Source organism: Macaca mulatta, chromosome 1, assembly GCF_049350105.2.
Source record: "Macaca mulatta isolate MMU2019108-1 chromosome 1, T2T-MMU8v2.0, whole genome shotgun sequence".
Lineage (NCBI taxonomy): Eukaryota > Metazoa > Chordata > Mammalia > Primates > Cercopithecidae > Macaca > Macaca mulatta.
Genome location: NC_133406.1, coordinates 229,003,034 through 229,030,864, shown reverse-complemented (window position 1 = coordinate 229,030,864; position 27,831 = coordinate 229,003,034). Strand labels below are relative to the sequence as shown.

The 27,831-nt window shown below is 51.4% G+C and overlaps 1 protein-coding gene across 7 annotated transcripts in view; it reads left to right on the top strand.

Annotated features, from left to right (window-relative positions):
• DRAXIN (dorsal inhibitory axon guidance protein) overlaps positions 1-19,625 on the top strand; it is a 44,747-nt gene extending 25,122 nt beyond the window's left edge. For 3 of the 7 annotated variants that reach the window (XM_077974125.1, XM_077974133.1, XM_077974123.1), the window contains 6 exons: positions 476-936; positions 3,193-3,383; positions 5,429-5,540; positions 5,974-6,063; positions 8,549-8,638; positions 13,370-14,697. In XM_077974125.1, the coding sequence (XP_077830251.1) occupies positions 486-936; positions 3,193-3,383; positions 5,429-5,540; positions 5,974-6,063; positions 8,549-8,638; positions 13,370-13,482 (1,047 nt within the window). In that variant the 5' untranslated portion in view covers positions 476-485 and the 3' untranslated portion in view covers positions 13,483-14,697. Of the gene's footprint in view, positions 1-475; positions 937-3,192; positions 3,384-4,624; positions 4,628-5,428; positions 5,541-5,973; positions 6,064-8,548; positions 8,639-13,369; positions 14,698-17,618 lie in introns of those variants that run through there. The other 4 variants (XR_013407807.1, XR_013407813.1, XR_013407815.1 and 1 more) reach the window with 4 other exon arrangements.
• Positions 19,626-27,831: the final 8,206 nt, after the last annotated feature.

Genomic DNA, 27,831 nt, shown 5'->3' with positions numbered 1-27,831 from the left:
ACGCTATTATTCCATTTGTATGGAATTAGGCTCCGAGTCAAGTCTCAGGGCCTAGAGGCACATTTCTGAGCTCTGAGGGACTCAGTTCCCTTCTGGGGGACTTGGTAAGGGGCAGAGGTTTGTGCAGAGAAAGGAATTCTGGACTGATCTGGAACTTGGATGCTGCTGAAATGATTTAAGCCGGGGGTTCTCAGCCTCGGCACTGTTGTTTTTCTGGGCCGGATGAATCTCGGTTTCGGGGCGCCGTTCTGTGCATTGTCGGGCGTTTAGCAGCATCCCGGGGCTCCAACCTCTACATGCCAGTAGCACTCCCCAGTTTTGACAACTAAAATATGTCTCCAGGCATTGCCAAATGTCTGCGGGGTCTAAATCCCCCTCTGTGGCTGTTGAGAAAAACTGGGCTTTAATCATCTGAGTGGGGGGCAGCAGAGGAGGGGCCTGGGGCTGCGAATTCATGGTGTTGCTTTTCTTGCAGGGAGGAGCCAATGGCTGGGCCTGCCACCCACACCGCCCCCATGCTGTTCCTCGTCCTCCTGCTGCCCTTGGAGCTGAGCCTGGCAGGTGCCCTTGCACCTGGCACCCCTGCTCGGAACCTCCCTGAGAATCACATCGACCTCCCAGGCCCAGCGCTGTGGACACCTCAGGCCAGCCACCACCGCCGGCGGGGCCTGGGCAAGAAGGAGTGGGGCCCAGGCCTGCCCAGCCAGGCCCAGGATGGGGCTGTGGTCACTGCCACCAGGCAGGCCTCCAGGCTGCCAGAGGCGGAAGGGCCGCTGCCTGAGCAGAGTCCTGCAGGCCTGCTGCAGGACAAGGACCTGCTCCTGGGGTTGGCAGTGCCCTACCCCGAGAAGGAGAACCGACCTCCAGGTTGGGAGAGGGCCAGGAAACGCAGCAGGGAGCACAAGAGACGCAGGGACAGGCTGAGGCTGCACCGAGGTAGCTGGAGAGCTGCGAGGGGTGGGGATGGGGGAATTCCTGCCATGGACTGAGGGGAGCAGGACAGGATGCAGGGACGGATCAGGGCTGTGAGGTCCCTGGAAGAATATCCAGAGGAGAGGAGGGGTCTCAGAGGGACCTGGTAAGGGGAGGAGGCGGGGAGAGGCCTAGGGTTGGGGCATGGGAAGAGGAGAGGGATGTATTGCAATAGAATCTGTCTTATCAACAGATCATCTTCCTGAATCAGGAAGTTCTACCTAAATTTCTCCTACTGTAAGTTCCGAGTAGAGATGGAGCAACAGCTCAGTGCTCTCCAAGCACATTCCTTACTCGATTCTGAAGCATCGGGTAGGGGCTAAGAGCCTAGACTCTGAAGCCAGGTCTGCCTGAGATCAGGTCCTGCCTCCACCACTTACTCGGGTGTGGCCCTGGGCAAGTTCTCTTTCTATGCCTTGGTTTTCCCCTCTGTAAATCGAAGAGACTGATCCCACCTACCCTCAGTGTCGTTGCAGAGACTTGGTTAGTGGGGCACTTGGGGCTCAGCTGGCAGGGCCACGAGCGGTCATTGCTCTGGTTAATCCCAGCCCCGTGCTGAGGCCAAATCAGTGTCCTCCAACCTGGATGCAGGTGACTCCAGGAGAGGCATCACTTGCCTCCTGCTCCTGCCTCTGTCCTGTTTGTCTCGGTGCGCCCCTAGCCCTTCCCACCTTCCTTAACATTTCCTCCACATCCCCTGGGAGCTAGCTAGCCCCCTGCTGGCCCGGGCTTCCCCCTCCCGGTGCCCATTCAGTCTCAGAGCAGACATATCCTGGCAGCTCCAGTCAGGTGGCTCCTCCCAGCCTTGCCTGGCCCTAAGCCAGGGAACTCAGCTTCTAAGCTTTCTGTGTGACCAGACTGCCTCTAGGGGCATGCTGAGTGCCACAAACGCAGTGGTGGTGGCAGGGTTCTTTGGCAGGAAGGCAACGGAGCCTCAACGCCTCTTATGCAAACAGCTGAGGCTGGCTTCCCTGCGAGGCCTGAGAACCCCCCAAGTGGGCAGAGGCCAGTCAGGGTCCCCTGGCTTTGACTTTCAGCCTCCCACTCCTGGGGTCACCTGTGTCAGCTTTCGGGGGAGGATGCTGGCATCCTTGAGGACAGCTAGAGGGCACATGTGGGGTGTGGACCTGTCCTGCTGGGCTCCTGCTCCCCCAGCTCCAGGGCTGCAGCTGGGCCTCCTGAGAGAGTTGACATGGAGAGGAGGAGGCGGGGAACAGAGAAGGTTTGTGGGGTAGGCCCTGTTCTGCTGACAACTGGCTGTGAAACCTCAGGCCGGGCCAGGCGTGGTGGCTCACACCTGTAATCCCAGCACTTTGGGAGGCTGAGGCGAGCGGATCACTTGAGATCAGGAGTTCGAGAGCCACCTGGGAAACATGGAGAAACCCATCTCTACCAAAAAAACAAAAATAAGCCAGGTGTGGTGGCACAGGTCTGTAATCCCAGTTACTCAGGAGGCTGAGGTGGGAGAATCACTTGAACCCTGGAGGCAGAGGTTGTAATGAGCCAAGATTGAGACCCTGCACTCCAGCCCTGCTGGAATTGAATCCAGGCCCTACTACTCATGAGCTGTGCATCCTTGGGCAAGTCACCTAACCTCTCTGTGCTTCACTTTCCTTCCCTGTAGGTAAGACTGAAGGAGCACCCACTTCCCAGAGCTCTTGCAGTAGTTAGATAAAATAATGCTTGTGATGCAGCTCATCTGGTACCCAGCACACAGCAGGTGCTCCATTAGGGGGGTGATGACTAATTATCACCACACAGGATGCTCTCACTTGTGTGTGGTAAGCAGTGATTCCCACCTCCCAGCTTTCTGAAAGGCCACTGCAATGATTCTCAGCCTCATGACATTTCTCCCTACTCAAACTTCACCTCCTCCAGGAAGCCTTCCATGGTTAATCCTACTAGTTCCCATCTGTTACACTTACATATCTGGCTGTGCCCAGCGAACCTGGACTTGCACTTGCTGGAATGTTGCTTTACAGGGAGAATCCTTGCGCTGTCTTCCCAGCGACACTGCAAGTTCTTCCAAGACATTTTCCTCCAAGTTCCCCTCCCCCTCCCCCCCAAGAAGGGTGGGAAGCAGGGATGGGGGCTGAACCAAGGGCTTGTCACATGGTCCCTGCTGCCTCCTAGTTTGTAGCATAAAATGTGGGTTCTACTATAGACCGCCACGAGGTGGCAAGCAGATACAGCCCCTGTGCTCCTCACCCTGTGTCTCAGGCCGAGCCTTGGTCCGAGGTCCCAGCTCCCTGATGAAGAAGGTGGAGCTCTCCGAAGCCCAGGCGCTGGACGCAGCCATGGAGGAGTCCTCCACCAGCCTGGCCCCCACCATGTTCTTCCTCACCACCTTTGAGGCAGCACCTGCCACAGAAGAGTCCCTGATCCTGCCTGTCACCTCCCTGCAGCCCCAGGTAAGGGGTCCCCAAACAGCCTCGGATCTGGAAGGGTCCTTGAGCCCATGTCATGGAAAACCCTGTTAGTACATGTAGGGAGACTGAGGCACGGGGGCAGGAGGCCACAGAGCTTAGATTGAAACCAGATCTCCTGCTGCTCATCCAGTCTAACTCCAGCCCTGGTGGGTGTTCCATCCTGACAAGGGGCTGCCACTGTCCAGGGCAAAGTGGTCCCAGGGGCCCACTCTGGGGACAGCCAAGGAGGCAAGCGGCAGCTCAGCATGCTGGTGTCTGCATGGAGAGCAGCGAGGCCTGGGTAGGAGCTTTCTGCATACAGAGGAACATGAAGCATAATAAGGGTGATTTTTAAAACCATGTCGTCAAGACCCAGAATTAATAGGCATTAGCTAACACTTGAACCCATCTGCGTCAGATCTTTAAAAAAGGTATGTGGGCCGGGCGCGGTGGCTCACACCTGTAATTCCAACACTTTAGAAGGCCAAGGCAGGAGGGTCACTTGAGCCCAGGAGTTTGAGACTATCCTGGGCAATATAGGGAGACCCTGTGTCTATAAAACTTCTTTAAAAAGTTAGCCAGGCATGAAAGCATGTGCCTGTGGTCCCAGCTACTTGGGAGGCTGAGGTGGGAGGATCGCTTGAACCCAGGGCTACAGTGAGCCATGATTGCACCACTGCACTCCAGTCTGGGCAACAGAGTAACAGCCTGTCTCAAGGGAAAAAAATTATATATGTGAAGAGAAAGTAAGCGAGCAAATGTGACAAAAACATTACCCACTGGTGATTCTAGAATAGGAGTATATAGGAGCTGACGGCATCATTCTTGCACCTCTTCTGTGGCTTTGAAAGGTTTTCAAAATAAAATTATTTAAGGCCGGGTGCGGTGGCTCAAGCCTGTAATCCCAGCACTTTGGGAGGCCGAGACGGGCGGATCACGAGGCCAGGAGATCGAGACCATCCTGGCTAACACAGTGAAACCCCGTCTCTACTAAAAAAATACAAAAAACTAGCCGGGCGAGGTGGCGGGCGCCTATAGTCCCAGCTACTCGGGAGGCTGAGGCAGGAGAAGGACGTAAACCCGGGAGGCGGAGCTTGCAGTGAGCTGAGATCCGGCCACTGTACTCCAGCCCGGGCGACAGAGTGAGACTCCGTCTCAAAAAAAAAAAAAATACATAAAAAAGAAATAGGCCAGGTGCGGTGGGTGGCTCACACCTGTAATCCCAGCACTTGGGGAGACCGAAGCAGGTGGATCACCTGAGGTCAGGAGTTCGAGACCAGCCTGGCCAACATGGTGAAACCCCATCTCTACTAAAAATACAAAAGAAATGAAGCTTTTTTAGCAGCAGATCTTTCTTATCCTTTTTTGGGGTCTTGCACGCCCTTGAGACTGTGATGAAAGCTGCGGACCGTTTCCCAGGAATGCATGGTTATCCATGTCATCGTCCACGGCCCCCTGCAGCCCAGCCTAGAAGGTGCAGTTCCTGCCCATGTCCTAGTGCGCGCACAGGCCCATGTGTAGATCCAGCCATGACCTCTAGCCCTCTGCATTCCTGGGGCCACTGACCTGGGCTGTGAGTGGGACTGAGCCCTGGTTGTGGCCTCAGTGGTGCCGCGGAGAGCTGGTAACCTCTGCTGAGAGAGGAAGGGATGGGAAAGTCCAGTGAGTGGCTTGGCTTTTATTTATGGGAGAGGGAGCCCAACTCCCTCCTCATGAGTTTAAAGACCCTGGGCAAGCAAGATTGCCTTCCTAGCCTGTGGGTGGTCTCCGCCCCTCCTCAGAGGGCCTGGTGGGTAACTCACCTATGTGTGTCTGCATGGTTCTTCTTGAGTAATGGCTGCAAAGAGAGGAAATTAACCTGGTGAACACTGGAACAGGAGCCTGCGGCAGCCGTCTTTATGTCCTCAGGCCGAGACTCCAGGCTGCCCAGCAGAGGATGAGGTAGCCTCTGAGAAGCCTCTTTTTTGCCCTCTGGTCTTGGGACTCCACACTCCTGCTTCCATGGATTCGAAGGTTCCAACATCCCTCCCTCTTCACTGCTCCAACAGGCACAGCCCAGGCCTGATGGGGAGGTGATGCCCACGCTGGACATGGCCTTGTTCGACTGGACCGATTATGAAGACTTAAAACCTGATGGTTGGCCCTCTGCAAAGAAGAAAGGTATGCCCACCTACCCCACCACCTTCCATGCCTGGGCGCCCTGCCCTCCCTCACCATCTGTTGAGGTGGGGGCCCCAGTGAGCCCTGTCTGATCTTCAGATGTCCAAAGGTGGTATGTGGGGAGAGGGGGAGAGCATGGAGCCTAACCTGGAAATGCCTCTTGGAATGGAGAATGCTGTCACATGCTTATCACGTGCCACACGCTTCCATGTTTCCACTCATGTTACCCTGGGGGAAAATACCTGTTAGGTCCGTAGTACTGTTGATCCCATTTTAGAGAAGAGAAAACTGAGGCAGAGAGAGAGAGGTGTATAGTGCCTTGTCCAAGCCACGCTGTAGGATGGTGGTATGGGCACTCCAACACCTGAGTCCCTGTGCTTAACCTCTGCTCTGCTGGGCCCCAGCTTCTAACGACAGATCTTCTTGTCCCCAGAGAAACACCGGGGTAAACTCTCCAGTGATGGTAACGAAACATCACCAGTCGAAGGGGAACCATGCGACCATCACCAAGACTGCCTGCCAGGTACCAGCCTGCATGACCCAGTCACGCGCTGCCCCCTCCCCTCTCTCTCCCGGGCTCAGTCTTCCTTCCTCTTCCGCCCCCGTCCTTTTTCTCCGGGCGGCAGCCAGCACCCACATTCAAGGCACCAGGCTGAGTGCTGGGAGGAAACCTGGGTGGGAGTGGGGGTTCCCATGTGTGCAGGACCTGAGGATCCTTGACCCTTCATGGATGATAAATAATAACAACAGCTGCCACTTTCCCGAGAGTTGCCGTCAGACATTCATTCATTTAATACATTACTCACGGCCAGGCATGGTGGCTCACGCCTGTAATCCCAACACTTTGGGAGGCCGAGGTGGGTGGATCACCTGAGGTCAGGAGTTTGAGACCATCCTGACCAACATGGCGAAACCCCATCTCTACTAAGAATACAAAAATTACCCAGGCATGGTGGCACATGCCTGTAATCTCAGTTACTCAGGAGGATGAGGCAGGAGAATCAATCGCTTGAAACTGGAAGGTGGAGGTTGCAGTGAGCTGGGATCATGCCACTGCACTGCAGCCTGGGCGACGAGAGGGAAACTCTATCTCAAAAAAAAAAAAATTACATTACTCACAACAACCCAGTTTTGAAGTCAGGTGATTGAGCCCCAGAGAGGCTGTCTTGCCCAAGGTCACACAGTTAGGAAGTGGCTCCAACCTAGCCTGGCTGGAAAGCCTCTTCAGAGCCCCACGGTGTCTTGAATCGGGGTGATCCTGTCTTGCCCTCTTCCTCCTGACGCCAGGCAGGGCTTAATGCTGTCCTTGTCCCATCACAACACTGCCGGGCATTCTGGAGATGCTTTTGGTGACATCCTCACTGTTTGGCAGCCCGTCCCCATGGAGACAGTCTGAAAACAAGAAGCTGGACGTTGTAACTAATGTCCTAAACACTGGGGGCCCTTGGGGGTCCGTCGGGCCCTCCAGGAAGCAGATACTGAGGTAAGTTAGAAGTGTGAGGCCTGGCACAGTGGCTCACACCTGTAATCCCAGCACTATGGGAGGCCGAGGCGGGAGGATCGTGTGAGCCTGGGAGTTTAGGACCAGCCTGGGCAACACGGGAAGACTCCATCTCCAAAAATAATAATAATTTAAAAAATTAATCAGGCTTGGCCGGGCACAGTGGCTCACGCCTGTAATCCCAGCACTTTGGGAGGCCGAGGCGGGTGGATCACAAGGTCAGGAGTTCAAGACCAAACTGGCCAAGATGGTGAAACCCCGTCTCTACTACAAATACAAAAATTAGCCGGGCATGGTGGCAGGCGCCTGTAACCCCAGCTACTCGGGAGGCTGAGGCAAAGAATTGCTTGAACCTGGGAGGCGGAGGTTGCAGTGAGCTGAGATTGCACCACTGCACTCTGACAGAGTAAGACTGTGTCTCAAAAAAAAAAAAAAAAAATTAACCAACCAGGCTTGGTGTTGTGCGCCTGTGGTTCCAGCTATTCGGAGGCTAAGGCAGCCTCGGGGGTCAAGACTGCAGTGAGATGTGATCGCACCACTGTACTCCAGCTTGAGTGACAGAGCAAGACCCTGTCTCAACAAAACAAAACAAAAAGTGCAACAGATTTTTTTGGGGGTGGGCTGAGGTTGGGAAACACTTGTGAATGATGAGAGGGGGAAGAAGCTGGATTGGATGGGGGAAGCTTCAGACATCATGCTGTCATCCCAGCACTTTGGGAGGCGTTCCGGTGCAGAGGTGGCCTGTTAAACAAGGCGCATGCTGAGGAGAAATGGCTGGGCCCCAGAACCCCTGTGCCAGTCATTGGCAGGGGCTGCTGGGAACAGCCTGCCATGGGCGGAGGTGGCCCTGAAGTTGTACCAGCTGGAGGCCGCCAGCAAGCGCTTTCCCCAGGAGAGATCCCAGCGGCACACCTCCATGGCACCACGATTGTTAGATCGATGACCAGAATATTCCACAGAACAGCAACCAAATCAGCAATTAGCATCGTATAAGGCAGACCACCAGCTCCCTGACGGGCTGCTTCATTCCCAAACCATTGTTTTCACCCTGGGCGCAAAGAAAAGGCCCGCGTTTGGGCCGACTGGACCGTCGCTCTGGGAACTGGCTCCGTGGCAGGTGCCCAGGGCTTCAGTTTCCCCATCTGTCAAAAGAGGATGTTGGTGTTGGGGATCCTGAGGTCCCTCCCAGCTCTGAGCTGACTCTACACCTGGCAGCACCCAGCTGTTCTGGTCTCTCTGGGAGGAGACCTCACACCACCTTCACTCTTCCGTGATCAGTCAGTTGCCTATCTGAGGCAGCTGGGGTCTCTGCCGCCGACCCTTGGGGGCCTCGGCCATGACATCCGTCTGCAGTTCCACCCAGGAGCCTTACACACCAGATGGCCCACCCCGCCAGGGCACGGCCTGCCACAGAGATGATGGATCTCTTGTCCAGTAGGACGGAGTGCAGGGCTGCGGGGAGGGGCGGCTCGGGGCGGCTGACTGAACGTGCTCTCTGTGTTGGCAGGGACTTGCTGTGACCTGCGGGAGCATCTCTGCACACCCCACAACCGAGGCCTCAACAACAAATGCTTCGATGACTGCATGTGTGTGGAAGGTGGGTCCAGACTCCTTTGCGGGGGGCTTCCCATGCTCTGAGAACCACAAAGCCTCCTTTTCTCGAAGCTGGTTCTGCACTGAGTGGGGGACACACTTTCCCGGCAGAGGGTGGATCAGGGGCCTGCGGCGGGGGAGTAGGTGGGAGAATCCCTTGGGAGCCGAAGACGTGCGCAAGAACAGCTTTATCAGTGCCTTCCCAATCTGTGAACTCATTTAGTCCCGATTCTTGGCATCGTTTCTCAGATTTGCTTTTCTCAACTTTTGAAATACAAGCTGGCGCAATCTCCCACTATCTGGGGGAGGGAGAAGGGAGGAGACAGGAGCACATCTCTTTAAATTAGATCCAGCCTCAGAAGGCTGCCGCTTTCACACCAGAATTCTATCCCAGGGGAGGCACTGAAGTGTGATAATGGGATAGGGGTGGGTTTCCCAGCATGTCCCAGGGAAGGATGCACTTGGCCAGCTGCCTCTTTAACTCCTCCGTGCCCCCATCTCGTCTAGGTGTGCTGGGCTCTGTGCTGAGCTCTTTTCTACTGAAATCCCCATGACCACCCATGGAAAGGGGCTATGATGATCCCCACTACACAAATAAGCAAACTGGGGCACCGAAAGCTTAATGATGCCCAAACTTACACAGCCAAGAAAGTGGGGGAAGTAGTTTCAGGGTTTTTTTGTTTTGTTTTGTTTTTGAGATAGGGTTTTACTCTGTCACCCAGGCTGGAGCACAGCGGTGCAATTTTGGCTCACTACAACCTCTGCCTTCCAGGCTTAGGTGATCCTCCCATCTCAGCCCCGCAGGTAGCTCTGACTACAGGCCCATGCCACCAGCCCAGATAATTTTTGTATTTCTAATAGAGGCTGGGTTTCGCCATGTTCCCCAGGCTGGTCTCAAACTCCTGACCTCAAGTGATCCACCTGCCTTGGCCTCCCAAAGTTCTGGGATTACAGTCATGAATCACCACACCCAGCCAGTTTCAATTTTTTTTTTTTTTTTTTTTTTGAGACGGAGTCTTGCTCTGTCACCCAGGCTAGAGTGCAGTGGCGCGATCTCGGCTCACTGCAAGCTCCACCTCCTGGGTTCACGGGCCATTCTCCTGCCTCAGCCTCCCAAGTAGCTGGGACTACAGGCACCCGCCACCACACCTGGCTATTTTTTTTTTTTTTTTTTTGTATTTTTAGTAGAGATGAAGTTTCACTGTGTTAGCCAGGATGGTCTCGATCTCCTGACCTCGTGATCTGCCCGCCTCGGCCTCCCAAAGTCCTGGGATTACAGGCTTGAGCCACCGCGCCTGGCCCAGTTTCAATTTTTTATTCTGCAAAGTTTCAGATATATACTAAAGTAGTCAGAATAGTCTAATGAACGCCCATTTCTCTTCACTCTGCTTCAGTACATACCAACTCGTGGCCAATCTGTGTCTGTCATTTCTCACACACTTTCCTTATTCCGACATGATTTCTAAGCAACTCCTGGGAGCTTACAGTTATTTCATCTGTGAATATTTTAGTGTGTACCTCTGAAAGACAAGTACTCTTTTAAAAACAAAATGCCAAAAATGAATGATAATTAATCTGTTCCATCCAATATCAAATCAGCATTCACATCTCCTGGATGGGGAAATTGGGGCCCAGCCCCTCTGTAGACCTGAGATACGTGTCCTGTTTTGCTCACATTAGCCTCAGAGATTATCTACCATGGTCATGCCACTGCACTCCAGCCTGGATAACGGAGCAAAACCCTGTCTTAAAAATGATAATAATAAATCTTTTTCTTCCCAATTTTTAAAATTGTAGACTTTTAAATTTAATTTAATTATTTTTTTGAGACGGGGTTTCGCTGTCACCCAGGCTGGAGTGCAGTGGCGCAATCCCAGCTCACTGTAGCTTTAACTCCCGAGCTCAAGGGATCCTCCCGCCTCGGCAATAAAGCTATGTAGTTCTGATTATTCACTCATCTAATCAGTTAAATATTTATGGAGCACCTACTGTGTATCAGACATTGTTCTGGACACTGGGGGGTTCAGTAGTGAAAAGAACCAGCAAGTTCTGTGCCCGTGAATTACATTCTAGTGATATGAGCAGACAACAATGAAATACACACAAAGGATGTCTTTAGAAAATAATAAGGGCTATGGCCAAGCATGGTGGCTCATGCCTGTAATCCTAGCACTTTGGGAGGCCGAGGCAAGAGGATCACTTGAGGTCAAGAGTTGAAGACCAGCCTGGCCAACATGGTGAAACCCTGTCTCTACTAAAAATACAAAAATTAGACAGGCATGCTGGCACTTGCCTGTAATTCCAGCTACTCAGGAGGCTGAGGCATGAGAATCGCTTGAACCCAGGAGGTGGAGATTGCAGTGAGCAGAGATTGTGCCATTGCATTCCAGCCTGGGTGACTGAGTGAGACTCTGTCTCAAAAAGAAAAAAGAAAAAAAAGTAAGTAATAAGGGCTATAAAGGTAATAATATGATAAAGAGTCCTGCAGTTGTTTTAGAAAGGGTAGACAGAAGTGGGCATTGGAGGCCAGGCGGGGTGGTGCATGCCTGTAATCCCAGCATTTTGGGAGGTCAAGGCAGGCGGATCCTTGAGCCCAGGAGTTGGAGACCAGCCTTGGCAAGGTAGAGAGACACTTTCTCTACCAAAAATACAAAAAAAGAAAAAATTAGCCGGATATGGTGGCACACACCCATAGTACCAGCTTCTTGGGAGGCTGAAGCGGGGAGGATCACTTGAGCCCAGGAGGCAGAGGTTGCAGTGAGCCTAAATCTTACCACTGCACTCCAGTCCAGGCGACAGAGCAAGACCCTGTCTCAAAAAAAAAAAAAAAAAAAAGAAAAAGAAAAAGAAAAAATAAAGAAAAGAAAAAGAAAGAAATACAGAAAAAAACAAAAAAGAAATGGAGGCCTGGCACAGTGGCTCATGCCTGTAATCCCATCACTTTGGGAGGCCAAGGCGGGCAGATCACTTGAGGCCAGAAGTTCAAGACCAGCCTGGCCAACATGGTGAAACCCCATCTCTACTAAAAAAATACCAAAATTAACAGGATGTGGTGGTGCATGCCTGTAATCCCAGCTACTCAGGAGGCTGAGGCAGGAGAATCACTTGAACCCAGGAGGCAGAGGCTGCATGAGCCAAGATGGTGCCAGTGCACTCCAGCCTGGGCGACAAAAACAAAACTTCATCTCAAAAAAAAAAAAAAAATCAATGGAGAGCCATAGGATGTTTTACAGGGAAGGGCAGAATTTGAGCCACTTAAAAAAAATTAACAAACTTTTTCCTTTTCAATGTTCAAGATTATAGACTTTTTAATTGAATTTATCTGTGTGTTTTATTTTTAAAATTTTTTTTGAGACAGAGTCTCACTCTGTTGCTGAGGCTGAAGTACAGTGGCACAATCAAGGCTCGCTGCAATCTGGAATTCCTGGGCTCAAGGGATCCTCCCACGTTAGCCCCTCCTGTAGTTGGGACTACAGGTGTATGCCACAATGCCTGGCTAATTTTTACATTTTTTTGTAGAGATGGGGTCTCCCTATGTCGCTTAGGCTGGTCTGGAACTACTGGGCTCAAGCGGTCCTCCCACCTCACCTCTCAAAATGCTGGGATTACGGGTGTGAGCCACTGTACCCTGTGGACTTTATTTTTAGAGCAGTTTTCTAGAAAAATTGCACAGAATGTGGTTCTTATATACCTTCTTTGTCCCTGCATGCAGTTTCTCTTATTAATAACATCTTGCAATCATGTGGTACATTTGTTTGTTTGTTTGTTTTTCGAGATAGAGTCTCGTTCTGTCACCCTGGCTGGAGTGCAGTGGCATGATCTTGGCTCACTGCAACCTCTGCCTCCCGGGTCCAAGTGATTCTCCTGCCTCAGCCTCCCAAATAGCTGGGATTACAGGCACCCACCACCACGCCCGGGTAGTTTTTGTGTTTTTTTTTTTTTTGGTAGAAACGGGGTTTCACCATGTTGGCCAGGCTGGTCTCAAACTCCTGACTTCAAGTGATCCGCCTGTCTCGGCCTTCCAAAGCGCTGAGATTGTAGGCGTGAGCCACGGTACCGGGGTCTCATGGTACATTTGTTGCTTGACAAACCAATAATGATGTATTATTACTACGAACTGAAGTCATAGTGTAAGTTATAGTTCACTGTGCAGTTCATTCTATGGGTTTGGACAAATGCATGCCATGTCTCACCATTACGTGTTACCCAGAATATTTTTACCACTCTGAATCTTCTCTGTGCTCCTTCCATGTTCATTCTCCCCCTCCCCTGGATTTGTGTCTTTTTTTTGAAAAGGAGTCTTGCTCTGTTGCCCAGGCTGGAGTGCAGTGGCGCAATCTCGGCTCACTGCAAGCTCCACCTCCCAGGTTCACACCATTCTCCTGCCTCAGCCTCCGGAGTAGCTGGGACTATAGGCGCCCGCCACCACGCCCAGCTAATTTTTTTGTATTTTTAGTAGAGACGAGGTTTCACCATGTTTGCCAGGATGATCTCCGTCTCCTGACCTCGTGATCCACCCGCCTCGGCCTCCAAAGTGCTGGGATTACAGGCGTGAGCCACCGCGCCCGGCCCGGATTCGTGTCTTTCAAGCTTACTGGGGTTGCCGGGAGGAGGCTGGGTTGCGGGGCAGAATAAAGAAGGCGGGAGAGAGCTGGCCGGCCCCGAGCGTGCAGGGGAAAGAAGGGGAGGGCACGGGCCCTTCGCGCCTCTGACCCCCTTGCCTCCCCTCGCCCAGGGCTGCGCTGCTATGCCAAATTCCACCGGAACCGCAGGGTTACACGGAGGAAAGGGCGCTGCGTGGAGCCCGAGACGGCCAACGGCGACCAGGGATCCTTCATCAACGTCTAGCGGCCCCGCGGGACTGGGGACTGAGCCCGGGAGGTTTGCACAAGCCGGGCGATTTGTTTATAACTAGCAGTGGGAGATCAAGTGGGGGAACAGATGACTGAGGCTGCAGGCTCAGGCCCAGTACACTCGACCCCAGGAGGGGAGCCGCTCGACGAATGAGCTGGGTGGGTGCCCAGGAGCCGGTCCGCAGCACCTGCACACCCACAGTCCGGTCCCACGCAACCTCCATCCCGCGTGTCTTGCTCTCCGCGATGGCAATGCCGAGAGTGCCCTCTGCTGTTCAACTCCAGCACTGCAACAGCTTCAAGTTCAAAACTAAGTGGCGTTTTTGAGAGTGGAAAAGAAATTTAAACTTCCCGAAAGAAAGTCCACCGGCAGGAGACGAATATGGATACCAGGCACTGTGCTAAGTGCTGAAATACATTATCTCACTGAATTATCAAAACGACCTTTTCAAGTAGGCATTATCACCATGCGACAGGTTGAGGACCCTGAGGCACGCTGGAGTTATTTAACCTGACTTGCCCAGGGTCAATGCTCCTCAAACCTGAACATGCTAAGAGTCACCTGGAGGTCCAGTTAAAAATGTACATCTGGCTGGGCGCGGCGGCTCACGCTTGTAATCCCAGCACTTTGGGAGGCCAAGGCAGGTGGATCACCTGAGGTCAGGAGTTTGAGACCAGCCAGGCCAACATGAGGAAACTCTGTCTCTATTAAAAATACAAAAGTTAGGCCAGGCGTGGTGGCACAGGCCTATAATCCCAGCTACTCGGAGGCCGAGGCACCAGAATCACTTAAACTTGGGTGGCAGAGGTTGCAGTGAGCAGAGATCGTGCCACTGCACTCCAGCCTGGGGGACAAGAGTGAAACTCCATCTCAAAAAAAAAAAAGCACATCCGACTCACTGGGCTCTGTGCTCTAACAAGGTCCCACGGAATGCGATGCTGCTGGCCCAGGGACCCCACTGAGAGGTCCTGGGAAGTACATGGCAGAGCAATGACCTGAACCTGGGCCAAGGCTGTCCAGCTCCAAGGCCCACGTTCTTGCGACCCCACAACCAAGAATTTCTTCCAGATACTCCAAGGCTTTTGGCAAGAGAGGTTCACACCCTGGTAGTCCCTTTCTCTGTGGCGGAAATAGTTTGACTGTTCTCTGCCTTCCCTGGAGAAAGCTGTATCATGTTTAAAAACAAAACAAAATACAACTTAAGCACATACTTGCTTGCAGGAATGAGTTGGGCAGGTTGATCCCTGTGGTCTGGTAGCTGATATCCTGGGATACGAAGTGTTTGGGGAAAAGAATCACGTTGGCCTTTATGTCCCTATGGTCCTGCTCATCCAGTCCTGGCCCTTAGGCACTTTACAGCTTTCTGGAGAGCTTCCACCCCAGGGGTTCTGATGCGAGCACGGACTCAAAAAAACCCCACACATATTGCCCACATTTACCCACTTTGCATACTGTTTAGTGATTTCCAGGACCACAAAACCATCCCTGGACCCCACCCCACATTTTTGCAGCAGAGCCCACTGGGAAGTTGAGGCTCCTCTGAAATTGAGGTGCTATCTGAAGCTAACTGCCCCCAACAGGCCAGACTCTCAATGCCCACCCAGAACATCTGTCCCAGTAGATCTGGCTTCAGGGGTCACTTCAGGAAAACCATTTAAATCCCCCCACTTGGCATCTCACTCCTGGCCAACCCTCTGTTCCAGGGCGAACCAGGTTGCAAATGACAAAAGACTTTCCTGGCCAAATTCCTCACTGGCCTGGATCATGCCCATAAGATGCCAGAGATGTTTACTGCGCTGGGAAAATCAGTGGGGGTCAGGGGTCAGGCACCAAGGCAAGCAGGCAGATCTAGAAGAAACTAAATATGCTTGTTCTCTCCCTATCCAAGTTTGGTGGGCATGGAAACCTTGTGGGGAGGGAGCAGAGAGGGCAGGGGAACTGGGAGATCAAAGCAGGCTAGCTGAAAGGCAGATATGGCTGGGCACAATGGCTCATGCCTGTAATCCCAGCACTTTGGGAGGCCGAGGTGGGCGGACCAGTTGAGGTCAGGAGTTCAAGATCAGCCTGGCCAACATGGCAAAACCCTGTCTCTACCAAAAATACAAAAATTAAGGCCGGGCACGAGGGCTCATGCCTGAAATCCCAGCACTCTGGGAGGCCCAGGTAGGCAGATCACTTGAGGTCAGGAGTTCAAGACCAGCCTGACCAACATGGTGAAACTCCATCTCTACTAAAAATACAAAAATTAGCCAGGCATGGTGGCAGGTGCCTGTAATCCCAGCTACTCAGGAGGCTGAGGCAGGAGAATCACTTGAACCCAGGAGGTGGAGGTTGCGGTGAGCCAAGATCACACCATTGCACTCCAGTCTGGGCGACAGAGTGAGACTCCAAAAATACAAAACACTTAAAAAATTAAAAGGACAGATCTGCCAGCAGCTTCGTACTTGGGACCAGACAACCCACATGCTGTGTGTGCCTCACATTAAGTGGTGACTCGGGACTGTGCTGGCTCTGTGGGGCTAGAACCCTAAGGAGTACCGCAGGAAGAAAGCCCAGCATGACTATGGCTAGGGGACAGCTGTTAGACGGTCCTAGGACATCAGCCATGGAGAACACAGAGGGTCAGGACAAAGCTAAAAGGCCCACAGAACTGTCACTGGTTGCCAGGGCAGTTCCATGGTTGGAAATTCCAGGCCCGTCTCTTTGCCCTAGCTATCTCTATTTGACATTTCCAAAGAGGCATGGGTGGATGGAACCTCTTAACTCCAGAGCTGGGAATCCCAAAGCCCTGTCAAGTGTCTAACCAACCTCTCTGCCAGGAAGTTCTTCCTTAGGTCTATCTTACATTTATTTTGCTCATACAGAAGCCAATTTCCTCTAATCCAGGATTTAGAAAACTTTTACTGTGAAGGACCAAATAAATATTTTAGGCTTTGCAAGCCATCCGATCTCCACCAGCTACTTAGCTCTGCCATAACTTGAAGCAGCCACAGTGTGTGAATGAATCCATGGCTATGCTCCAGAAAAACTATTTATGGACACACATGTGAATTCCATATAATTTTCACATGTCACAAAATATTATTCTTTCTTTTTTTTTTTGGAGATGGGGTTTTGCTCTGCTGCCCAGGCTAGAATACAGTGGCTTAATCTCAGCTCACTGCAACCTCTGCATCCCAGGTTCAAACAGTTCGCCTGCCTCAGCCTCCCAAGTAGCTGTGATTACAGGCATGTGCCACCACACCTGGTTAATTTTTGTATTTTTAGTAGAGATGGGATTTTACCATATTGGCCAGGCTGGTCTCGAACTCCTGACCTCAGGTGATCCGCCCACCTCAGGTGATCCACCCGCCTCAGCCTCCCAAAATGCTGGGATTACAGGTGTGAGCCACCACACCTGGCCACAAAATATTATTAGTTTAATTTTCTAAAACCATTTAAAAGTGCAAAAACTGCTCTTAGCAGGCCAACTACACAAAAACAGGCAGTGGGACAGATTTGGCCTGAGGACCACAGTTTGCCAACCCCTGCTCAAGCCTGCTCGCTCTCAACCTTGGCTGCACGTTGCAACAATCTGGGAACATTAAAAGGCCTGGGACCCACCCACAAAGCTTCCGCTTTGTTTGGTCTGGGCTTCATAGCTTTTTCCCCAGGTAATTCCACGTGCAGCTGAGGCTGAGAGCCTCCGCTCTCCCCTTCCATCTGTAGCAGTGCAGCTGGTGATAAATCCACCTATTCCACCTTTCACCGCCTTGGCAACCTTAGGAAAGTTTCTTAAGGTCTCTGTGCCTTGATTTTTTCATCTGTAAAATGGGGATAACTCTCCCTTCATAGGGTTGTTGCGAGTACTGAATGCATACTTCGTTTTGATTTTTTTTTCTTTTGCGACAGAGTTTCACTCTTGTTGCCCAGGCTGGAGTGCAGTGGCGCAATCTCAGCTCACTGCGACCTCTGCCTCCCAGGTACAAGTGATTCTCCTGCCTCAACCTCTCAAGTACCTGGGATTACAGGCAAGCACCACCATGCCTAAATACTAAAAATAATTTTTGTATTTTTAGGAGAGATGGGGTTTCACCATGTTGGCCAGGCGGGTCTCAAACTCCTGACCTCAGGTGATCCACCTGTCTCAGCCTCCCAAAGCGCTGGGATTACTAGGCGTGAGCCAGTGTGCCTGGCCTGTGAATGCAGAATTCTTATAAGGTGTTTAGGACAGTGCCTACCACCTAATAAACCTCCAGTGTTAGCTAATTTGTTATTCTAGGAGAATTTTAGGAGATGTTTGGTTCTTTGACAATGACCCATCACATACTCTGAGATCATTTCTATTCAAGCTCTATTCTATTCAAGTCACTATTCAAGCTCCTTCCCCAAAGTGTGTTCCATAGAACACTGGGACCATGAGATGCTCCATTAGAAAGGGGCAGGGTACGGCTTCCGTGGTCAAAGAGGTTTGGAAAACTGTTCTGGCCTCAGCCCTTGGCAGCATGTACAGATTCCAGGCACCGAGGCAGGGCTGGAGGAGTAAGTGACTTTGCAATAAGATAGGTGCAGGAGTCTAAAAAGACACCCTGGGTGGACTGGGGGAGCTGAGCAGGAGGCCATGTGGCAACCAGTAGCTGCTGGGCCTGTGGCCTGAGCCCTCCTGCACTCCTCCCGCTGGAGTCTCACTGCGGATCCCAGGAATACCTGCTGTTCCCACAGGGCTGCCATCCCATGGTTTGTCTGGAGACACCAAGAGTGGTTTCCATGCCTGCTGGGAATAGGCTGAGCGTGCAATGACATGACGGCCAAGGCTTGTGGGAAAATGACAGCTTCACAGCCCCTTGAGGAGTGACCAAGCCACAAAGTAAATCCTAAAGCCACAACCCCTTCTACCACTGAGCTGCTGGAGGTGGGTCCTTATTTTAAGCCACATTCAACCCACCCAACAAAACCTAACATTGAGGTGGTGGGTGCACCTGCAGTGCGGTTCACTCACAGCTGCAGAGACAAGGTTTATAAAACAACAGAACAGCCAGGAAAACGGTGCTGGGACAGACAGTGGAGAGGCCAGAGAAGCAAACCACTGTGGCTCCTCATTGGGGGTTTCTGGGGTTGGACTAAGCCCTGTCACCTCTGTGATAGTCTTCACTTTCACAGGCAATGGTGACTGTGTGTGTTTCCTGGGGAGGAGGTTGGCAGGGAAGGTCACCTTTCCTGGGAAGGGCGGTTTGCAGAACCAGGGGTTTATATTGCAGGGAGTGTATTTTCTGAATTCTAAATCAGAACAAGTGGTCTGATACAGGATCCATGGCCGGGTCACTTCTGGGTGCAAAAGGCTTTCTAGACCTTAGACACTCAGATGATGGTCCCGGGCTGGCAACAGCACCTGGGAGCTTGGTAGAAATACAGAATCTTAGCCTGGGCAACATAGGGAGACCTCGTCTCAGCAAAAAATAACAAAATTATCCGGGCACGGTGGTGCACACCTGTAGTCCCAGCTATTCTCCAGGTTGAGGTGGGAGGATTGCTTAAGCCCAAGAGGTCGAGGCTGCAGTGAGCCATGATCACGCCACTGCACTCCAGCTTGGGCAATAGAGCGAGACCCTGTCTCAAAAAACAACAAAAAACAAAAAGAGATGCAGAATCTTGGGCCCCACCACCCCACGCCTACTGAGCCAGAATCTCTGGGGATGAGGATGGGGCCCAGCCATTTGGCTTTTCACAAGTTCTCTGGGTCATTCTTGGGCATGATCAAGTTTGAGAATCACAAGTCTAGGATGTGACAGGGAAAACAGAAATGTGGAGTGGTCAGGGACATTTGGATAATTCGGGGTATTTGTATTCAGGTGTGAGTTGGCAAATCTGAGACCTGTTTTGCCTAGCTAATTACTAGCAATAGCAAACTCCCAGGCTCTGAGGCCCAGCCTCCTGGGCTGCAACTGGTCTTTATTTTTTGGGGTTAAATGAATGGAGCACCTCAGCCTGGGACCCTCAGTGTAGGGTTTTCTGACTCTTAGGCAATTTCCTAGGGTGCTGTAGTTCCTCTTTAAAGTTCAGAAGCGGCAGGGGGAGGGGGAGGTGCCACACCCTTGTAGTCCCATGATATCATATTGCATGTGCTCTTGGGCTGTAAATAAAGAGATTTTAAAAGCCCACCTGGCGTCTCTCTTTGTTCCTCCAGGAGATGGTTTGCCTGTGCTGGTAGTGAGCTCCAGAGGGGCATTTGGAGGGGACCCTAAGCCTGGTGTTCCACCTACGACTTCTCAACACACTGGATTGAGCATTTGCCCCAAGCTAAGCAGCAAACAAGGCAGACAGGGTCCCTGCCCTCGCCTGGTCCTCATCATAATCCCTCAGCCAGACCTCTTGACTGCGAGTCCCAGATTTTTTTGTTTCCTTTTTTTTAGAGACAGAATCTTGCTCTGTCACCCAGACTGGAGTACAGTGGCATGATCTCAGGTCACTGCAACCTCCAACCCCCAGGTTCAAGCAATTCTCGTGCCTCAGCCTCCCGAGTAGCTGGATTACAAATGTGCGCCACCATGCCAGGCTACTTTTTGTATTTTTAGTAGAGACGGGATTTCACCGTGTTGGCCAGGCTGGTCTCAAACTCCTGACCTCAAATGATCCACCCACCTCGGCCTCCCAAAGTGCTGGGATTACAGGCGTGAGCCACCGCACCTGGCCAGAGTCCCAGATTTTTATCTCCCTTCCCATTTTAGGGTTGGGGCAGCTGAGGTCCTAAAGAGATGCTGAGGTGGGTTGCAGCAGGCTGGTCCCCAGCAGCTTCCTTCCGAGCCAAGGTGGCTGAGTGCAGAGAAGAGCAGACGCAGGACTCCTGCAAGATAAGAAAGGACAAGGCAGCTCAATGGAAGCCAGGGCTAGGGCAGGGTCCGATGCCATCTTGGGAAAGGGTGTGAACTGGTGAGGGGGTGGCCTGGCTTGGCACCAGGAAGGACATCTCTTATCATGGTGGCAGTTCCAGCCAGTGCCACCCAGCTCTGCTGACCAGGGCTTCCTCGGGCAGGCTGTTATGTCTCCCTGTGGCCTTGATCCTAAAGCCAAGGTGGAGCCCAGACACCCCTGGGTGCCGTGGTGACCCCAAAGGTGGGGCACCCTAAGGGCCTGGTGTCCATCCCTGCACTGTGCCACTCATTTAGGACCACCGAGGCTGCTTTCAGGCAGGGGGCTGCCAGGACCGAAGTTGGATTCACCTTCAGGCCGGCCTCCCAGGGAGGAAGGGGGCTGGATTCCTCCTAGAGAGGCAGTGGAAGCACCCGGCCCTCCCCGACCCACTTCCTTGTTCTTCTCTTCTCTCTCCCTGTGGCCACTGCCCCCTGCAAGGAAGATGAGACCTCAAAGAGCCTGCAGCAGAGTCAGACGTGAAAGCCACCGCCAGTGAAGCCTGAAAGCAGTGAAAGCAAACACCAAAGATAAACCCCACGGCAGATAGGCGTCTCAGGCCGTTGGGCTCAGCGGCCACAACAGGCCTCATGTGGGTATCTGAGCCATCACTCAGATGCAGCCAGAGCCCTCCAATGCCTCCCTTGGAATTCCAGCAGCATCCACGTGGAAAGATGGGAGAACGAACAGAGAGGAGGAGGAAGCAGCCCGAAGTTATGACACAACCAGGACAGGCCATGGGAGGCGGGAGGCAGGCAGCACACATTGAGGATCGCTCCGTGCAGGGCCTGGGCCAGGGGCTGAAGTTGAGCTCTGAACAAGATGCTCAGAGTTGAGGAAAGCACGTGAGCATGCACATGCACATGCACACACACACACCCACGCACGCACACACACACTCACACACATGCACACACACACCCGCACACACATGCACACACACGCACAGACACACGCACTCGCACATGCACACACACGCACCCACAGACACACGCAATCGCACATGCACACACACACGCACCCACAGACACACTCGCACATGCACACACACGCAAGCACAGACACATGCACTCGCACATGCACACACAGACACATGCACCTGCACACATGCACACCCACACACACGCACATGCACCCCTATACACATGCACACACACACGCACCCGCATATGTGCACACACACGCACGATAAAATAAGAGGATTGCTGCTGTATGCAGCAGAGGTTGAAGGAAATACCATAGGTCAGAGAATTCGAGAGTAGCTGGAGTGCGCTCTCCTTCCTCTTGGACAATAGCCTCTTACTTCCGCTTTCGTTCTGGGTGGTTTCTCAACAACTGCAGCTTCCTGGACTCCAACAGGGCACAGGCAATTTCCTTTTCTGCCTTTTCCACAATCGCCAAGGGTTCCATAGAGCGTTCTGATGAGTTCTGTGAGACTAGGGTCTCTGGAGGGACAGGGCACTATTGCCACGTGTTTGAGAAGGCTTGGTGGGGATCATCCTTAACCGGCAGTAATTTTCATAGGACTCTGATGAGGTAACAAAGCAGTCGGAACATTAGGCATGATTTCCTGTGTTTTAAAGCTCAAGGAGGAGTATTTATGGAGCCTGGCTGGGGTCCATAAGTGTCAGCAAGGGATGCCGCCGTAAGTGTGAATTCTGTGCCATTGGGACAAATCGTTCAGAGTCAGCCCTCATTAGTTTTAAGTAGTCACAGAAACAAATGTCTCCTCTGAAGCGGGAAGTGGGGGTCTCACACCTCCCAGCAGTGTCCAGGCTCCTCCGGAAAACACACGAAGAAGGAAATAAAAGAACCAACCACGCTGACTCCCTCGGTGCCCACATCCCCCCAGGACTCTTCCCTCCTAGCTGTGAGCGAATGGGGTGAGGACATGGCCGATGGTGCTAACAAGTCAAAATGGTGTTTGATGCTTTGAGAATCTTGGCATCAACCAGAGATTGGGCAGAAGGGCAGGAGATGAGGTCTGGGAGGTCAGCAGAGCCACCAAGCCACCCGACTCCAATCCTACAGGGTTCCATTGGCTTCCTTCCCCTTCTGCCTCCGTTTTTCTCCTGCCTTGCCGCTCATGGTAGCTGGCCCTCAGTGCACGAGAGAACATGTCCACAGACACAAAGAACAACACTGCCCAACAAAACACGCAGGCCTTCCCCAGCTCTGGCAGACCTCAGGCCAGAAACACACAGCCAGTGTGTTTGTGACGAGCTGAATGGAAATATCACAGGAAGGGGCTCCAGATAGAATCCCATTGACAATTCCTATGCCACGAAAGGGCCCTTCTCTGATGTGCTTCTTGTGGAGGGCTCTGCTCTCTTATTTTTATTTTTTATTTTATTTATTTTTTTGAGATGGAGTTTCACTCTTGTTGCCCAGGCTGGAGTGCAATGGCACGATCTCGGCTCACTGCAACCTCCGCCTCCTGGGTTCAAGCAATTCTCCTGCCTCAGCCTCCCTAGTAGCTGGGATTACAGGCGTGTGCCACCACGGCTGGCTAATTTTTGTATTATCAGTAGAGATGGGGTTTCGCCATGTTGGCCAGGCTAGTCTCGAACTCCTGACCTCAGGTGATCCACCCACCTTGGCCTCCCAAAGTGCTGGGATTATAGGCATGAGCCACTACACCAGGCCTGAGGGCTCTGCTTTCTAGCAGGGGTGTGTGGCTTTTTCGCTTCTAGGTATTTGCCCAGGTAGGTGTTCAATAACTATTTGCCGAATGAATAAATGAATGAATGAATCTATTCTACATGTCAGTTTCTTTATTGAAGGTACAAATATCAAACTTGACTCAGACAGGTTGGCAAAGGGACACGAAAAATTTAAACTTGAATTCCAAAAGTGTACAGGTGCTCCCCAACTTACAGTGGGATTGCTTCCTCATAAACCCATCCTAAATTGAAAATATCATAAATCCAAAATGCACTCAGGTCAGGTGAGGTGGCTCATGCCTGTAATCCCAGCACTTTGGGAGGCCGAGGAGGAGGGGGTATTGCTTGAGCCCAGATGTTTGAGACCAGCCCGAGCAACATAGTGAGAACTCATCTCCACAAAAAACTTTTTAAAAAAGCAAAATTAGGCCAGGCGCGGTGGCTTATGCCTGTAATCCCAGCACTTTGGGAGGCCAAGTCGGGCAGATCACGAGGACAGGAGATCGAAACCAGCCTGGCCAACATAGTAAAACCCCGTCTCTACTAAAAATACAAAAATTAGCAGGGTGTGGTGGCGCGCGGCTGTAGTCCCAGCTACTTGGGAGGCTGAGGCAGGAGAATCGCTTGAACCCAGGAGGTAGAGGCTGCAATGAGCCGAGATCGCCCTGCTGCATACTAGCCAGGGTGACAGTGTGAGACTTCGTCTCAAAAAAAAAAAAAAAAAAGCAAAATTAGCTGGGCATAGTGGTGTGAGCCTGTAATACTAGCTACTTGGGTGGCTGAGGTGGGAGGATCACTTGAGCCCAGGAGTTGGAGGCTGCAGTGAGCCAAGGTTGCACCAGTGTACTCCAGTCTGGGTAACACAGCAGGACCTTGTCTCAAAAAAAGAAAATAAAACGCATTTAATACACCTAATCTACTGAACATCATAGCTTAGTCTAGCCTACTTTAAACACGCTCAGAACACTTACCTTAGCCTACAGTTGTGCAAAATCATGAAAAACAAGCCTATGTCATAATAAAGTGCTGAAAACCCTATGGAATTTATTGAACACTATACTGCAAGTGAAAAACAGAACGGTTATACTGGGGACTGGAAATACGGTTTCTACTGAACACAGATCGCTTTCACACGGTTGGAAAGTAGAAAAATCATGTCAGACCATTGTAAGTTGGGGAGTGTCTGTACTCACTCAATATATGACCCCAAGCCTTGTGGAATGCCACGTGGGGGTCTATTATGTCCTTCCATAGCCAAGAATAGGTCTAGCAGGAACTCCGGTTCCTTTGAGGATACCGACAGTTTCACTTTCTTTTGTTTCTCCATCCTCCCCCATCCCCCCCACCCCACCAGCCTGCCAAGCCCGCCCAGCCAGCAGGGTCTTCTCGTGCCCTCCTCTCTCCGTCTCTGGCCCCAGCTGGTCGAGATGAATACAGCGTCAGTGTCTGAGCCACAGGGATATTCCAAGGTCCAGCCTTGTGCTGCCTTCTGATCCTTGTCTTCCCCGCCTTACTTCGCTCTATCCTTCTCATTGCAGCCCTGGCTGGATTTTCCTGCTGTGTGGTTACATGTCAGGGTCCTGGAGCCAGACCTCCTGGGTCCCACCCCAGTTCCAGCAGCAATTAGTGCTGCGCCTGTGGCAAGTTGCTTGTTTCTTTTGATTTCAGCTGCCTTAGTGTAAACAGGAATAAGAACAGCACGTGCCATAGTGTCGCTGTGAGCATTTACTATGAAGCACTTTCTTCTTTTTTTTATTTTTGAGACAGGGTCTCGCTCCATCTCCCAGGATAGAGTGCAGAGGCGCAATCTCAGCTCACTGCAACCTCCACCTCCTGGGTTCAAGCGATTCTCATGCCTCAGCCTCCCGAGTAGCTGGGATTACAGGCACCCACTATCATGCCCGGCTAATTTTTGTATTTTTAATAGAGGCAGGGTTTCACTATGTTGGCCAGGCTGGTCTCAAACTCCTGACCTCAGGTGATCCACCCGCCTTGGCCTCCCAAAGTGCTGGGATTAGAGGCGTGAGCCACCGTGTCCGGCCCACTGTGAAGCCCTTTCACACTGTCTGCCACACAACAACTACGGTTGGGGCTTAGAAAATGTCACCCCAATATCTGGCACTTTGGCATACTAAGTACTGTAAACTAAAGAAGACTGGAGGCCTCAAAAGCAAGGTCTCTGTGACCGCCTCCTGACCTCCTGTCTCCAGCCCCTCCTTCTCCCCTGAGGCAGTCACAGAACAATAATTCCTCCTTTGGCCGGGGTGGCTCAAGTCTTTAATCCCAGCACTTTGGGAAGCCGAGGCAGGTGGATCACTTGAGCCCAGGAGTTTGAGACCAGCCTAAGCAACATGGCAAACCCTGTCTGTATGAAAAATACAAAAATTAGCCAGTCATGGTGGTACGTGCCTCTAATCCCAGCTATTCAGGAGGCTGAAGTGGGAGGATCACCCGAGCCCAGAAGGTTGAGGCTGCAGTGAGCCATGATAACACCATTGCACTCCAGCTTGGGTAACAGAGCAAGACCGTGTCTCAAGAAAAAAAAAAAATCCTTCTTCTCCAAGGTGGGTCACAGAAACTAGAACCTGTGTCTCCAAAGTAGCCATAAAACCTAGAAAGGTGGCTCTCTCCCTTCTCTCCTTGAAGACCTCATTACAGAAAGGTTCTACCCCGTAACCAGGAGGAAGGAATGCTGCATGGAGAGGCTAGGAAGACTCTGGACAAGCCTTGTTCATTCTCTTTTTACCCAACTGCATTGCTACAGGGCTGTTCATTCTTTTTATTTTTTTCTTTTAATTTTTTTATTTTTATTTTATTTTAATTTTATTTATTTTTATTTTTATTTTATTTAAAAAAAAATTTTTTTTTGAGACAGAGTCTCACTCTGCCGCCCAGGCTGGAGTGCAGTGGCATGATCTCAGCTCACTGCAAGTTCCACCTCCCGGGTTCACACCATTCTACTGCCTCAGCCTCCCGAGTAGCTGGGACTACAGGCGCCCACCACCACACCCGGCTAATTTTTTTGTATTTTTAGTAGAGATAGAGTTTCACCATGTTAGCCAGGATGGTCTCAATCTCCTGACCTCGTGATCCACCTGCCTCGGCCTCCCAAAGTGCTGGGATTACAGGTGTGAGCCACCGCGCCCGGCCTCAGGGCTGTTCATTCTTCCTTGAAACTAAGCACAAAAACAGACAGATTTCCCTGGGACTTTGAGTCTTCATCTCTGAAGCCTCCCATGTCACATAAAGCTTTGCTTAACTAAACTTGGTATGCTTTTCTCTTGTTAAGCAGTTTTTTTTTTTTTTTTTACAGGCATGTCAGCTGTGACCTTTATGATGGGTGAGGAAAGGTATCACACCCTTCCACCCCTACAGTACTTAGTAAATGTCAGCTTTAATCCTAGGAGTTGTTTTGCTTTTTTTTTTTTGTTTTGACATGGACTCTCACTCTGTTGCCCAGGCTAGAGTGCAGTGGCATGATCTCAGCTCACTCCAACCTCCACCTCCCAGGTTCAAGCAATTCTCCTGCCTCAGCCTTCCAAGTAGCTGGGACTACAGGTGCACGCCCCCATACCCAGCTAATTTTTGTGTTTTTAGTAGAGACAGGGTTTCATCATTGTTGGCCAGGATGATCTCAAACTCCTGACCTTAAGTGATCCACTGGCCTCAGCCTCCCAAAGTGTTAGGATTACAGGCATGAGCCACCGCGCCCGGCCTGTTTTTCATTTTCTCCTTACAAAGTGATCACAATTTTATTATATACCTAAAGGCTTGGATTAAATCCCTCTAGAATCTGGAGTGTATGAGAAATATTTTTTAGAAGGAAATTGATCAGGTCAGGCACTGTGGCTCACGCTTGAAATCCCAGCACTTTGGGAGGCCGAGGCAGGCGGATCACCTGAAGTCAGAAGTTTGAGATCAGCCTGGCCAACATGGCAAAACCCCATCTCTACTAAAAATACAAAAATCATCTGAGCATGGTGGCACTTGCCTGTAATCCCAGCTACTCAGGAGGCTGAGGCAGGAGAAAAGCTTGAACCTGGGAGACAGAGGTTGCAGTGAGCTGAGCTCACACCGCTGCACTCCAGCCTTGGTGACACAGCGAGACTCCATCTCAAAAAAAAGATAAGTAATAATAACATAATATTCTAATATTGATCACTTACTGAGAAATTACTCTCTTCTAAGTACTTTACTGATAACAATGATTAATTACCAATAATGAACTAATAATAATAGCAACCAGTCCTAAATCAAACTGGATGTAGCCATTTGGCTGGTCTCTAGTTTACCCACTCATTACAACGGCAGATGTTGGATGGCCCTTCCCCCTAGACTGGGGGCATCTGTGCCTCCTAAGAGGGTATTAAGTTAGGGCTATGGGCCCTGCAGCCCTGCAAAACTCTCCTCGTCCATCCAGAGAAACCCTTTCTTTGCATTTGGAGAGACTATGGGACTTAATAATATCTAAGGACTCACCCAGGCAGTTTTGTAGGTTCTCACCTGGTTTCCCCCATCCTAGGAACAAGACCAAGTGCTCAGGTGTACCCTGAAGGTGTCCATACCCAGGTGACACTAAACAAAAGCTGGTGTTCTCTAAAGGAAAGTAGATGTTAGGAAGGGACCTGGAGGTAGTGTGGATTAATGTTCTTGTTGGGGTGGGGGGATGCTGTGGTCAACAATCTTTAAGAGAGGTGCCAGGCGAGGCAGGAGACAACCTTTTCTTTCCTCATGCACAATTGGGGGAGGAATTTCTTTTTTTTTTTTTTTTTTTTTTAATTTTTTTGAGACGGAG